At 43.1% G+C, this 13770-nt stretch overlaps 5 protein-coding genes across 5 annotated transcripts; 3 read left to right on the plus strand and 2 right to left on the minus strand.

Moving 5' to 3' along the window:
• Window positions 1-213: 213 nt before the first annotated feature.
• Window positions 214-2223, minus strand: EAE98_010792 (uncharacterized protein; the record flags this gene model as incomplete). The annotated part of the gene is made up of 1 exon (XM_038958414.1): window positions 214-2223. One exon carries the CDS (start codon window positions 2221-2223, stop codon window positions 214-216), a length of 2010 nt encoding a protein of 669 aa, XP_038805239.1.
• A 1197-nt stretch (window positions 2224-3420) lies between these two features.
• EAE98_010793 (uncharacterized protein) lies at window positions 3421-3876 on the minus strand (the record flags this gene model as incomplete). The annotated part of the gene is made up of 1 exon (XM_038958415.1): window positions 3421-3876. The coding sequence occupies one exon, from the start codon at window positions 3874-3876 to the stop codon at window positions 3421-3423; it is 456 nt and encodes a 151-aa protein (XP_038805240.1).
• Window positions 3877-4311: 435 nt separating this feature from the next.
• Window positions 4312-6609, plus strand: EAE98_010794 (uncharacterized protein; the record flags this gene model as incomplete). The annotated part of the gene is made up of 2 exons (XM_038958416.1): window positions 4312-4869; window positions 5071-6609. 2 exons carry the CDS (start codon window positions 4312-4314, stop codon window positions 6607-6609), a joined length of 2097 nt encoding a protein of 698 aa, XP_038805241.1.
• Window positions 6610-9891: 3282 nt separating this feature from the next.
• EAE98_010795 (uncharacterized protein) lies at window positions 9892-10430 on the plus strand (the record flags this gene model as incomplete). Its single annotated transcript, XM_038958417.1, has 2 exons — window positions 9892-10075; window positions 10132-10430. 2 exons carry the CDS (start codon window positions 9892-9894, stop codon window positions 10428-10430), a joined length of 483 nt encoding a protein of 160 aa, XP_038805242.1.
• Window positions 10431-11291: 861 nt separating this feature from the next.
• On the plus strand, window positions 11292-13197 carry EAE98_010796 (uncharacterized protein; the record flags this gene model as incomplete). The annotated part of the gene is made up of 3 exons (XM_038958418.1): window positions 11292-11364; window positions 11459-11805; window positions 12055-13197. The coding sequence occupies 3 exons, from the start codon at window positions 11292-11294 to the stop codon at window positions 13195-13197; spliced, it is 1563 nt and encodes a 520-aa protein (XP_038805243.1).
• Between the last annotated feature and the right edge of the window lie 573 nt (window positions 13198-13770).

Here is a 13770-nt window from a genome sequence, read left to right on the forward strand (position 1 = left end):
CCGATGGTGATGGAATGGCATGGCAGAATTTTATGTGGATCCTTTTCCTTTGTTATTGCAGCATTTTGAGCGTTGGTTGTTGGATTCCTATTTTTGTGGTTTTCCTTTCCCTTTTTTTTGTGTACCTAAGTACGAATACATAGCTTAATGACTTGTACTATGAAATTTATCCTACTGTTCCATGAACACCTTGACCTATGTCTATGCTTGTATTCACATGAGGTTAAACTCCCTTTCTCCTATACTCGAATAATCCTGATCATCTTTCCTAACATCAAGTACTCCAATCCGTTCCCATGCACCAATAAGTGAGTTGAATCTAACCACAAGCGTGCACAGGAACTCTGCTTCTTCATTTAACTCACAATTTTTCTCTGTCATTGAACCTAGAATTAAGCAGCAAACTTCCCAGCTCTGCTCCTGAGGAAGACCTCCTGGTGGGATATCCAAATTCATCTCATATACAGATATCAAAATCATGTCCTCAATATCTGCATCAAACACAAGCATCGTGTTCTCCTCCGTCTCTGGCAGAAAAACTGTTGCCAAGAAATATTCGGTATTAACGCAAATTGTCTTCGTTTCTAGGAAGGTATCGAATGATGAAGTGCCTGGAGACACTGTGGGTAGTGAAGCATGTTTTGAAGGATAAAATTGTGAATTTTTGGAGAATGATGCATCGTGGGTTGCTGGAAAGATTATTCCAATCCCCTCTGTCATCACCATACTAGCCCATGACCACGTCGGGGCAACTTCTCTATTCTGCCTCTTCGGTGGCAAGTTAAGAGGACTTGCACTGGTATGTACGTTTTCATACCTCGTAACATCCCACAGTAAGCCTCTCGCAAGATCTTCAGCCCAAAGTCCTCGAAGATATGTAGACATCAATCTAGTGTGGAAGACCTTGGCAATACCTAGCAATGCACTCAATCGATCCGTTTCGTGGCTCAATCTCAGCCTAGAGAATTCCTCCACGGCACGAAGCCAAGTATCGTAGGAAATATCTTGCACGTCGCGAAGAGGGTTGGATGCAATAGAATCGAGTCCAGTACATTCACACCTTAGTTCTTTGCGGCATTCCATGACTAGCTCTGACGAGCAAAAATGCAAGGTTCTTGGTGCTAAATATCGTTCTTGGAAAATCCAGGCTCTTGACAACAATGGCGCCTCCTGCTTCTCTTTACCCCATGAGCCAGTTGTCTCATTTCTCAATATAGTCGGAGTGGAATAGAATTGATGAAGCCCATTGAGCGAATGGCGGACAAATATGCTCTCATCCTCTGGCTCTGGCTTCAGGGGGCCTTTTGCGAATAAAGGAATGGATCGGTGAAGTGGATTCCTAGGTGCCAGACACCCTTTAGAACTATCAGCAGCACCAGTAGCCGCGATGTTCACATAATAATTGGAGTATATTGAAGCCATAAGAACCGATTCATGCTTCCAATCATCCAGAGAGTCCTGGACAATGCAAAGAGAGTCAATCCATATGAATCTCAATCCTAAAGCTCGTACTACGGATATCGCATCCTGAAAGGTAGCTGGGAGATCCGCTTTTCTAATTCCACCATAGAAAGATTTAATAGTAGATGATGTGGTTTGAATGATACGATTAGAGCCCCAGCAATGTGATAACGTTGCGTAGGAGGGGCGATTGGCGCTGCTTGGGAGATCCCTAGTCTCTACCAAATAAATGACATCCTCACTATCAGATATATCCAGAAGTCTCGAGGGCAATTGGCTTGTTGCAGCTATATCGCAAGATGAATGATTCTTACGACAGTTGCTGATCCAAGAATTAATTAGTGTAATATGTGTCTTGGTTGAAATGAATGTAGGAACGTTTCTGGCGATCCCAAGTACGCCAAAATCGCTAATTGTGGGCCTCGAACAAATTCCTCCGACCTCATTATCCCTATCTGCCACAAATAATTGAAGCCTTGAAAAAACTTCATCTCCACCACCATCTTTATCGCGAATCATTTCAATCTCAAGAGGAGCAGACCTTTGCACGATAATCCGGCCGCGCTTGACAGTGGAGTTGTAATGACCGTTGCGATGAAGCGATGCAGCGTCGCGCCGTATAGCTTGAGCACCTCCTCTTATCAAAAAGCAAAATGAACAAGCACGGCTTGATGACATCAATTCCTGGAAGTTGAATGGAAGACTGTATTCAATTTTATCATTACCTACCACATCGACTCGCCATCGAGCGGTTTGGCACATGGGATTTATATTAAGGCAAACACGGCAGGGAAGGCTGGGGGCCATGATACTGACCGGACGAGGCTTTGCATAGGGACCCAGCTACTTATGATGAGAGCCGCTTCTAAATGATTCTAATACCGAAATAAATGTCATTTCTTTTTAAAAGAAGAGAGTCCATGTTAGATTCTGGGATGAATCGTTCTTATATGTATAAAAGCGCTTTCCAAGGCATCAGGAACAATAGGTGGTCAGACTCGGGCACCAAGACATGTGAAGAATGTGGGATTCGTGGGGTTTGAAAGCCTGAATGCTAGCCTCATCACTTCAACCTCATAGGATGAGTACATATAGATATCGGCGAAAAAATTTAAAAGTGTAAAACGGGGAACCTTTTACTCTTGCTTTGAATAGAACGACCGGTAAAGTCAAACTAGGGTTACACGAGAGATGGAGGTTGTGGCCAAATACACATCAATCTATCTTATCACTCTCGCTTCTCAACCGAGCAGGACGTCGAATGGACGACTCGATCACACCCTGCTCTTCACTCAGAAAGCACGTCTCAACTTCGATGAATTCGGGCCAAAAGTTCAATTCCAGTTTAGCTGAATAATGTTCAACTATAACATTACATCCGTGGTCCAACTTCAACACACACCATCTACGCTAGACCCACCAAACTCAGAGTATTTGTCTGCTCGTCTTCGTTGTTGATCTCATCAAGCAGAGTTATACTCAATCTTCGTTGTCATTTGTCGGTTCTATCACCGCCTCGAAGCATGCCTAATTCTGTCAGCCAGTTTTAGGTCCTCGGATCTTTTCATACTTGCCTTTGCGCTTTTTTCACTTCACATTCTGGACAAATCCGGATTCGCCTATCTTCATGTACAGGTTGTTGACTACAGCTTCCGGCCAGACCAAGCTTGCACGTAATCTGTTGTTTCACATGACTGCATGCCCAAAGAGTTCTATGTATCACACACATCACTCTACCGTTCTGGCTTTTTAATTGGTTTGGCCTACGACTTCTCAAGCTAGATCCTGAGAGTTGGGATCTCAATAGGTTGGATTTTGATCCTGCAGAGATATACCGAGTTCGTGACCTCTCAATGATCGGTATCCAGCACTCAGTCAGACGAGGTCGATAGACGGATCAAACTGGAAAAATGCGTATGGATGCTGCTTTCATACCACACACGTTCTTGTTGAGGGCTCTCAGATTTCTGAGATCACTTGAGAATTAGTTGATAGCAGTATCTTTGTTTGATCATCGAATACAACATCTTTAAGGTCGGATTGAAGAGGGAAATATATAAAAACAGTAATGACTGCGGTAATGACGGCGGTGATGACGATGGTGATGGTAATGGCAATGTTGATGGTGATGGCAATGTTGATGGTGATGGTGATGGTGATGGTGATGGTGATGGTGATGGTGATGGTGATGGTGATGGTGATGGTGATGGTGATGGTGATGGTGATGGTGATGGTGATGGTGATGGTGATGGTGATGGTGATGGTGATGGTGATGGTGATGGTGATGGTGATGGTGATGGTGATGGTGATGGTGATGGTGATGGTGATGGTGATGGTGATGGTGATGGTAATAGCGATGGTGACTGAAATAGAGAAGGGGAGCACCGCCCAACCGCCGGTGATTCCCATCTCCATATTTTTTTGATTTTATGAGACTCAGGATGAAGGAAATGGTATAGCGAACTCCCCAAAGCTTGTATCCACCATCTTAAGGTTATCAATTGTACCCTTCATGTATACTTGCATCCTCACCGTCCCCATAACTCGCTTAGCTTCTGGTACCGTCTCCATCCCCATCTCAATCTCCATCTCCATCAACAATCTCCTTACGCGAGATGAGGATGGCCAACACGCACCTCTAGTGCAATTCACGTCAAATTTGTTCTGTGTTTCTTTACTGCATTTCTCACCTCTTCTACATATCGCGGTATGTTCTGGGTTAGGTGTACTATTAGCACCTGCAAAATTTGACAGAGCCATAGCGACATCATCTACGATGAATAGGACAGCAAAATTCTACTATTTGCAGTATTATTCTTATACAAAAACAACACCATTTGTCTCTAAAGCATGTCTTTTAGAACAGTCGAAGAATCTGTAGCCGCTTATGAGAGCGCACCGCCACAGCAGGGTTACCGAGACCCTGGTTCGAACCTCGCGCAACCACCGATATGTGGTGATCAGGTATCGCATTTCTTTGAAAATGATCTGAACAATGCAAATAACTTATCATACAATAATTTTCACGACAATGACCTCGATGATTTGACCATCTGTCCCAATGGCGAACGCCCAATTTACAATCTCGAGTTCGATTATGATTTGTTTGCATGTCAAAATGGGGTGGACGAACTTGCATCCAAACCCACAGCGGGGTCCTTCGATAACCAAAGTCCCTTGCAATGTCAGATCACACCTCAAAGATTGGGTAGCTCTCAGCCGGCTAATGAATCATCGATCGCTGAAGTAAGAGACCGCTCTTTTGATCTTCCTGGACAAGCGGAATATACTCAATCTGAAATGCCAGAGCCGGCCCAAACGCCGATAAATTCGCAACATATACAAACATTATCGAAAGATGGAACAATCCCTGAATCGGATCTTGAGCATCATGGCCTTGAAACACACGTGAGTATATGTTCTGGTTTATCAGATTGCGCGCCACGAACCATTGTATGTTGGGGTAAATCACGACAATGGCTATTCTTCGAATATAACGCTCTTGTAATTTGCAAGAACCTTTTTAAAATTAGTCTCTTGATTTAGTCTCGCGCTTTTTTCTACCTGCACAATAGAAGATCTCCAAACTAATCATGTTTCTTACAATAGGAGAGCAACTTGGAGGGGTCCTTAGAAGTCCACAGGCAGATACTTCCACTTCGACGATCGAGTAGGAATAAGGGGAGTTGTTCAACGGGAGGGGCTGGGACCGTTGCATTCCCTCATCAAACAACAAATGATCTAGAATCAATGGTCCAATGTTCCAGTCAACGCCTAGCTGATTGCCCCGCGAGTCGCAATTCCTCGATTTCTGCTGGTGTCGAATTTACCAGTAACAATTTCCGGAGTAAGCTATTCGACAGAGTATGCGAGACAACATCAGAGTTTGAGGATAAGCCCCTGAACCCATCGTTCGTCGCCTCAGAAATCAGAAATGCTATACAGGATTTCTATCGCGATGCTGGCTTCAGAAGGGAGACTACGAAAACGGAAAGCTTGGTTGGAGCATCTATACTGGAGATTGTTCGAGACGAAGATATACCTTGGAAGAATATGAAGTCTATGAAGATTGCGGAATCAGTCTGTAAGATTTACTCCGAAGCAGGATACGATCAGCCTATACCGCAGAATGTTTCTTCTAGACGACACAACAAAAGAACCGCAATCTCTGATTCGACATCACGAACAAACAGAAACCCCTCAGTCATTTCACGTTCATCTAAGCGTCCTAGCGATTATGAAGGTTCCACGAGTGTCACTTCCTCTCTCAGTAAGCGGCTCAAAGTCTCCTCGGACGAATACAATTGTTATTACGACAATTGTAATGCAAGCGTGGGGCTCAAAGGGATTGGACCCCATAGCAAAATCCACAATCCTTATGAATTTTTCGCTTGCATTGTGCCTGGTTGCCCAAAAATATTCCCGAGAAAGGATACTTTGGACAGTCACCTGAAGACCAAATCTCATGAAGGCTACTTCAAAGGTCTATCGGAGGCTGAATACAACAGTAGATCAGAACGGATCAAGGAGAATACTTTCATAATCACAGATAGAACCCACGACCACTGCACTTTCTGTGAAAAAAAGCTTCCTCGAGGTTCTTGGAAGAAATGCGAGGAGAGCCACAAGCACATCTTAACCCATTTGAGAAAATCTACCCCCTTGGTCTTCCAGCACTTATGTTCGGACAAAGATAAGTGTGGAACAAAGGAACATTGGAAGACTAGCACCTGCATCCAGCCAGAGAATCGAAAGCGGGTTCCGGATGTTAGCACAAACCCACAAGAGAGACCTAATACAAATCGTTATACCCAAGGACCTAGCACTCAAGACTATTATGGTAGCAACGAGAGCTTCAGTGGTGGTGGTTATCCAGGTAACCGGAGCCCGTCTGAATATATAAGTCCATATCACCACATGCAGCCTTCAAGGCTTCGACCTATGCTTGATGCATTGGACCATCCTTCAGATACAGAGTCGGATGTCGCAATGTCGAGATTTCGCGCCGAGGATCCAGATTCCGAGCATCATAACAACTACACAGTTCGGGATCCATCACACGAACCTTTGCGGTATGGAATGTTGGAGTCTTCAGTAAATTTATATGCAACAATCGTGGAGCAACGAGACGACGATACGACGATCTAACCGTCGATGACATGACTCTGATTACATAATCTTCCGTGGGAATGTCACTCGAAGGACGCCTCTTTTCCTTCACTTTTTTCTATCTGGTATTTTCAGCATGGAGTTCTGTGTTATACTTGAATTCTCACGAAACTTTCTTTGATTCATTCCTGGAGATCGAAGAGCATTATATATTCTGGATATGAGTAACGACTGATGAGGTATAGAGAGGTCTAGGCGTCAGTTCGACTCACGGATCAATCAACACGACTTAGAACTAAGAGTTTGAGATATATAAGAAATTATTCCTATAACGTGGTTTATCGGCATGTGGAATATTTAATTTATATAGAGAACTCGTTCGCATGTCTTCGTACACTTTTCTTAGGTGCTTTTCTTTTTTTTTACTGTATAAACATTGTAAATATATAACAAATTTTTTGGATTCGAATCAATATAATAGTTATTATAAAAATAGGGGTTTTCTGCAATGATGGTTTGATTGAGACAGTTAGTTGACGATGGAAGATGTTGTCTCATTCTTCTTACCAGTAGGAGGAAAGCCAGCTATTTATCCCTTGGATCGATGAAATCGACACAAGCTGACGACCTAGGTTTAAAGGAAATTGATGTACGGATCCGGCCCTATGCAGAGCTGATATTTATCTGGATCCATTAGACACACTCTACTTGCGGTCCATCGGGCAAGAGGCTAACAGCAAGGCCACCAAAATCCCTTCCCGTACTCCAGCTCTCGTGCGTGAGATAGCTCCAAATTGCCAGCGGAGCTCGTTAACAGTGTTTTATTGAGTCTTGAAGCAACACGGTATATAGGAGAGAACTCAAACAGTGTTCTTCACAATTTCAAACATTTCTGGATCCAATGCTTCCCCTGCCGTGCGCAACAGAGCGTGACGATACAACTTAAAAGTAAGAGCTTGGCTAGTGTCTATCTAGGTTGCTAATGAGCTCGTATTTTGATGAAGAAAGAACACATCAGCTCTCTTCTAGGGTCTAGGTAGTGTGGAGAGACATCATGAAGCAACATAAGTCTCAAGGCAGCTCAAACCACGACCTCGAAAGTCAGGAAACCAGGCATTCCAGTTGCTCATGTAGTTCAGGGGCTAGCAACAGAATATAGAAAGATCAGTCTACAATGATTATGATGGTGGTGGCTTTGAGCTAACATAGATGAATCTGTAGAAAGCTGCCATCATTGTCAATAAAACGTCAAGTCACCTCATCACATATCGATTTGCCATGAGCAGTGGATTTAGGTACTTTTCATTGCACCACTTATCCTTGCGATACTTTCATATGACGAAGGATCAAGAGGAAATGCTTTCGATTTGTGAGCTGTTCTGCAGTACCAGTAGTGCAACACCATTTTCGACAGCTGTAGGCCTCGATCGAGTTTGAATGTGATTTCCTCAAGAGCCTATTCTCTCAATGTGACAACAGATTATGGTAGCATCCAATGTTTCTTCCTTTATCCAACGTGTAAACCGCTCAATGTGGAAATTAATCAGTTGATTCTTCATAGAAAGCTATCGCCCAATCTACCATAACAGCCTCAGTCCCCACTTGTTCACACCACAAAGCCAGCAACAAAAGATCAGTAGATGTCCCTGATCCCCCTACGTATTTCTTCAGGGCTGGGCTTCAACCTGCAATTCAACGACCAATTTAAGAGGATCAGTTCAATGACGATGAAAGGAAGAATTGCTGATTGTCCAAGTAATCATGAATCTGTTGACATACGAGGTTTTGGTCTAACCCGACGAATTCTCCTGAAAATTCCACGAGGACATGCGTTTGGTTGTGTTTCTGCTGCTCTCATTGGTTGGAACGTCCATTCTACGTCGTCAGTTTTGTCGGTAAACACTAAATACAACGTCGGGGAGAATTCGAAAATGCAATGATGGCGATGCGGAGCATTACTCTAAAAGCAATTACGTAACATAGCGATTGTGAACCCTTGTATACAAATTCATACGAGGTCTCTTGGCAAATGCCTCGAGCGCGGAGAAATGACATTTTCCGCAAAGTGCGGTCCTTGAATACAGCAAAAAGCCGCTAGACTCAGCGAAAAAGAACATCAACAGCCTCCCCTTTCACGCCTGGCTCTGTAGATGAGGAAGAGCCATGAGAATTGTCAGCTTTGGGGAGACAAATTGGGACTGGTCAATTTGTAGAAGCAAAAGTATGTCACACTGCGGATACACCTGCACTTGATGTAAGTGGCATTGTCAAAGGGGGGTTGACGTGTAGACCAGACAGCCGAAGTGTCCCCAGGTACGAAGATGTGGTGTCTCGCTGAAAAGGCTCTTATGATGTACTTGGCAGATGAAGCGGAAACTATAACGCAGTGAGCGGAATGAGAATCCTCTGAGTACTCGGTAAGCGGGTAGAATCCAGAAATAGCCCAATGTTCGTTTTGCGGGGCTGCGGGAGCCGACGAGCCGATCGCGATCTCTGCCCCTATTATAGATCGCCCCGCCTATTTGTTTTCATTCCGAGGTGCCAAGCGTGCATATTGTGGATTATCGTGGCTGAGTTAGGAGCCGTAAAAATTTAGAGTTTGTCTGCCGTTGACGTTGTTGTATTCTGGAATATGAACTGCCAAAATTTGAAGCTTAAATTTAACGTTATCAATAAAGTAGGTATTCATATACTCCACATTTTGACATGCAGAAACTATCCACCGTGAGCCTCTTTGAGGTTCTCGGAAGGCCACTGGCAAGCCTACAAGTACGAGGCCGGAGTGAAATACGAGAGACAGCAGGAGAAGTATACGTCGTATGGAGGTTCAACTAATCGGTCTACGTTGGGATCGAATTGGAACATCGATTAAGATGATGGTACTGCAGTGCTAAGCAACTACTGTTTAGCCAATCCACTTTTTACATCAAAACTCGTCATTTTGGGTACATTTTTATTTTTATGATTAATGGTTCGATACTAATAAGTGTTGTAAAAATCGGATTACCACACCTCTCGTATAGGACTCAATACAGGGTCGTCATGGCTTATCAATATTATATTAACTGAGTGACAATATTGGATATCCGAATTATAGTGAACCAAGACCAAGGTTGTGGAGATGTTAATGGATCAGCACCAGTTGTGTCCCCACGAAAATAAATGGATATTATAGGGGTTCATCGTATATATAAAGAGGTCCTGGAATTCAAACAGCATTCAAATCATCACTCAAATCATCATCAACAGCTTCCAACTCACTCATCATTTCACTACACACATTCAACTATTCTATCAATCCAACAACTTCCATACATCAAAATGTTCTCCAAGACTCTCATCGCAACTCTCCTCGCCAGCACTGTTGCTGCTAGCCCTATCGCCGCTAGCACAGCCAGCACTACCTACACGCTCCGTACTTTCCCAACTGGAGCAGGCTCGATCTTTCGAGGCTTGGAGATCAGTGCCGACAGCGGGTTTCTTTGGGTTGGAAAACCTACACCAGGTAAGCACAAACATGTTTCTATACAGAGGGTTTGAAACAAGCTAACAGGTATACAGCCGTTCAATTCTCTTTCGATAACGGACATGTAAACATCCAAGGAGGACAAGAGTTGTATCTCCTCGACAATTCAATCGCATATGCTGCTCCAGAGGCCAGCCCCGCATTTGATGCAGATTGGGCGTTCCAAGCCCCTTACAGTGGTCCAAATGTCTCCGTTGGATTGTTGACATACCCTGGCTTCACCTTCTGGGCTTGCTCAACCTCCGAGGCTGATGTCTATTCTATCGCTGTTTTCCATTCCGATGCCCGTACTTACCCTGTTGGATGCGAGGAAATCCAATTGATTGCTCAGTAGATGGTAGCCGCTTGGGGGTACCTTCAAATTGGTAGGGCCAATCTATGGCCAAATTTGTAATATTTAATAATACTTCAGAGGGGAGTTAATACAGCACGAGCAGTTATTTGAAGAAGGGAATTTCGTGGTAGCATCTTTGTACCTCGAGATATGGATTAAGAAAAGAACTCAACCGCAATTCATAATTATCCCTATTCCAGCTCAAGTCTATTGCTAAACGATTCATCGTGCTAAACACTGCTTCCAACCATGTGACAAAATTTAAAGCTTTAGTCAACAAGCAGAGCTCCAGTTCCTGAGTTCTCCAAGCTCCTATATTAGACGCAAGAAGTTGAGGTGTTCGATGGTTTGATTGAGGAATGACATAAATCATAGTATTAGACGAGGGCTCTATCTAATTTACATCGGGATCTGAGTCTAAAATGTGGTTGGTAACCTATTTGAATTGAAAGGAAGCCATCGTAGCATTTTATTTACCTTGGGCGCAAATTATAGTATTTGATTGGAGTGTTTTTATGATTGGTGGTTGGATTTCCGTGGTTTTTTTTTCATGGAGCGTCTTTTAACCTTATTAATACCTACACGAGCTACATCAACAACCTTCGTAGGCATGCACGAAGTACCCGTGCACATGTTGTATATGTCACGTGACCTAGCTGTCGAGATCCATCAAGTCGAGATTGATGGTTGAGTTTTCCAGCGGACGAACCTCACTTACTCCTCAATAAACTCGTCAAAGTCTTTGAAGTATCGTTTAGATCATCAATAACTAAGGCCTTGTCAATCATTCCATCTTCAAACTTTCACAGATTCAAGATGTCGTTGCCAGCTTTCGAAAGAGACGTTGAATTGGACGATTGAATGGCCTCGGTACCTTCCATCTCAGAAATTAGACGAAACACGCTGGAAAATGTTGTGGGCTCCGGCTCGGTGGGTAAGTGAAATCAACTCATCATCTGGAGAAAAAAACCGATCGGAGGGCCCCGGGGGCTGCAATGTAAAATGGCAAAGCTAACCTAAATTCTCAGGCACCACAATTAACATCACACCCAATCAACTGAACGGTTGTCCTCGCGTTGAACAATCAACAACTGCCTCAACTACCTTTCAAAATTTAAATACATCGGGAGATAACTATGTTGCAAATGCCACATCGTCGTCTCATCCCTTTCACAACAATGTGAACTCAACGTTGTTTTTAGGCTCTGAGTATCTAGAATTGGAACTCCCTTCAACACCTGAGCATGTTAGCTCCTTCATCTACACAGAACTTCCATCACTTCAGCACGCCACCTTATCGACTGTCTCTTCAGACAATTTTCAATCGGATAGCTTTCAGCATAACACCACAAGCGATTTCCAATATGCAAATTCTGTGAGTTCATGTTTAGGTTATGTTTCGTCTAAATGATTCGAGGGTACATCTCGGGGAATCTCAGTAGGGTGAAATATTGAACCACAAAAAGGGGTACCGAACTAGATAAGCCATTAGGCCATTCTTCAAGGTTCTAGACCTAAGTCATAGCTCTGCTATTTACTCGACCGTTTCCATTGACTTCTGAATGTCTCATCTACTTCCATCAACTCAGAGATTCCCCACACTAATAACAACAATCCCTTACAGAATCCTTTGCCGAATCACCCCTCGTTCTCGATTAGCCAGGGAAATGCTCATCATCCGAACTTCTCGACTATCTCCCAAAACAATCATGCTGCGAAGTTATGCATACGCTCGAATCACGAAATTGCAGATGAACTATTTACTTTGATACGAACAAAATTGATAGAGGGGGAGAATGTCTCTATGGAATACAAGCCCTCGCTTGTGAAAGATTCTATTAAATTCTTCTATCGCAGACACGCGTTTGGCCCATCAGAAACTTTGGAATTCGGTCTGTCTATTCGCAAGTTCATTCGAGAGATTCTTCTAAATATTCGGATTGGAGACAGGGAAGAGAAGAGCTCCTGTATACTAGAGGCAGTTGATGAAGCTTACTATGAAGAAGGATGGCGTCTCCACAGTACTGTGGAGAGCGGTCTCTCGAATAATGATCGCAATCTAGGTCATGATGCACATGTTCCCCCCGAAGCCCGATCAACGACGGCTTCTCAATCATTTTTTGATCCCTCTCCCTCCTCCAGCCAATCTTTTGTTTTCACGTCACCTTCAAGCTCTCGCTCAAAAAATCGTCCAACAAAAGATCACCTCTCCACCAAAGCACCAAGTCTTCAATCCAAAAGACAACGCCCCACTTCCTCCAAACCCTACAAGTGCTACTGCAACAAACAATTTGCCTCTCTGAAAGCTCTCCGCAAACATTCCAACACACACAATCCCTGTCAATTTATCGCCTGTCCTGAACCCTCCTGCACCCACCTATCTCTCCGAATAGACAGTATAGAAGATCATCTCAAAACGCACCACATTGACATCACCCGTCTTCCTCCGTTCGAGCGTCACCAAAAACGCGAGGAGCTAAAACAAAACACCTTTCTGATACTAGATTGTACGCACGACCGTTGTGTTGTCGCGGATTGTGATCGAAGATTTCCGAGAAATGACCTAGATGGTTGCAAACAGAGTTTGGCTCATATTCTGAGTCATTATAAAGATAAGCATAACTTGCCGACTTCTTTTAGACATGCGTGTTCGGATGATGTGATGTGCAGTGGTAAGGAGGCTTGGAGAAATAGTGTATATGTTACCGGAAAACGGATTCAAAAGCTGGAACAGCATGGTATTGAAGATATAGATGCGGAGCTATAATGGGACAGGAGAACGGAAAGGATGCTGTTTCTTAGTACTCCTTAATTAGTACTCCGAACCTTAGAAACTAAAGCAAGGAAGGACATTACAGGAGTTTAGATGATATTTGATATTCATTACTTGTGTTTTTATAAATCATATATTCTATGATATGCTTGATATATAAAGTCATTTCAATCAATAAATAATTGTTTAAATACTCGAATATTATAATTATTTATTATATCTATTATATTTATTATATTTAAAATCTCAAAATCTCAAAATCTCAAAATCTCAAAATCTCAAAATCTCAAAATCTCAAAATCTCAAAATCTCAAAATCTCAAAATCTCAGAATTCTCCAAAACTTTACCATCTCCTTTTAGACTTCCCATAACAATTCCCATATCACACATTAGCAAGCTCATTAATAATCCACCTCTACACTCCCAACTCGCAATTCCGCGTACAAGATATCGAGACATCAATATGTAGACCAGGTACAGACAGACCACAGAGATACAAAACATTGTGCTAAAGGATAACGGCCATTATTTAAGTAACTAACATAAGGATCTCAATCCAATCATAT

The sequence above is a fragment of the Botrytis deweyae genome (assembly GCF_014898535.1).
Source record: "Botrytis deweyae strain B1 chromosome Unknown BDEW_040, whole genome shotgun sequence".
Lineage (NCBI taxonomy): Eukaryota > Fungi > Ascomycota > Leotiomycetes > Helotiales > Sclerotiniaceae > Botrytis > Botrytis deweyae.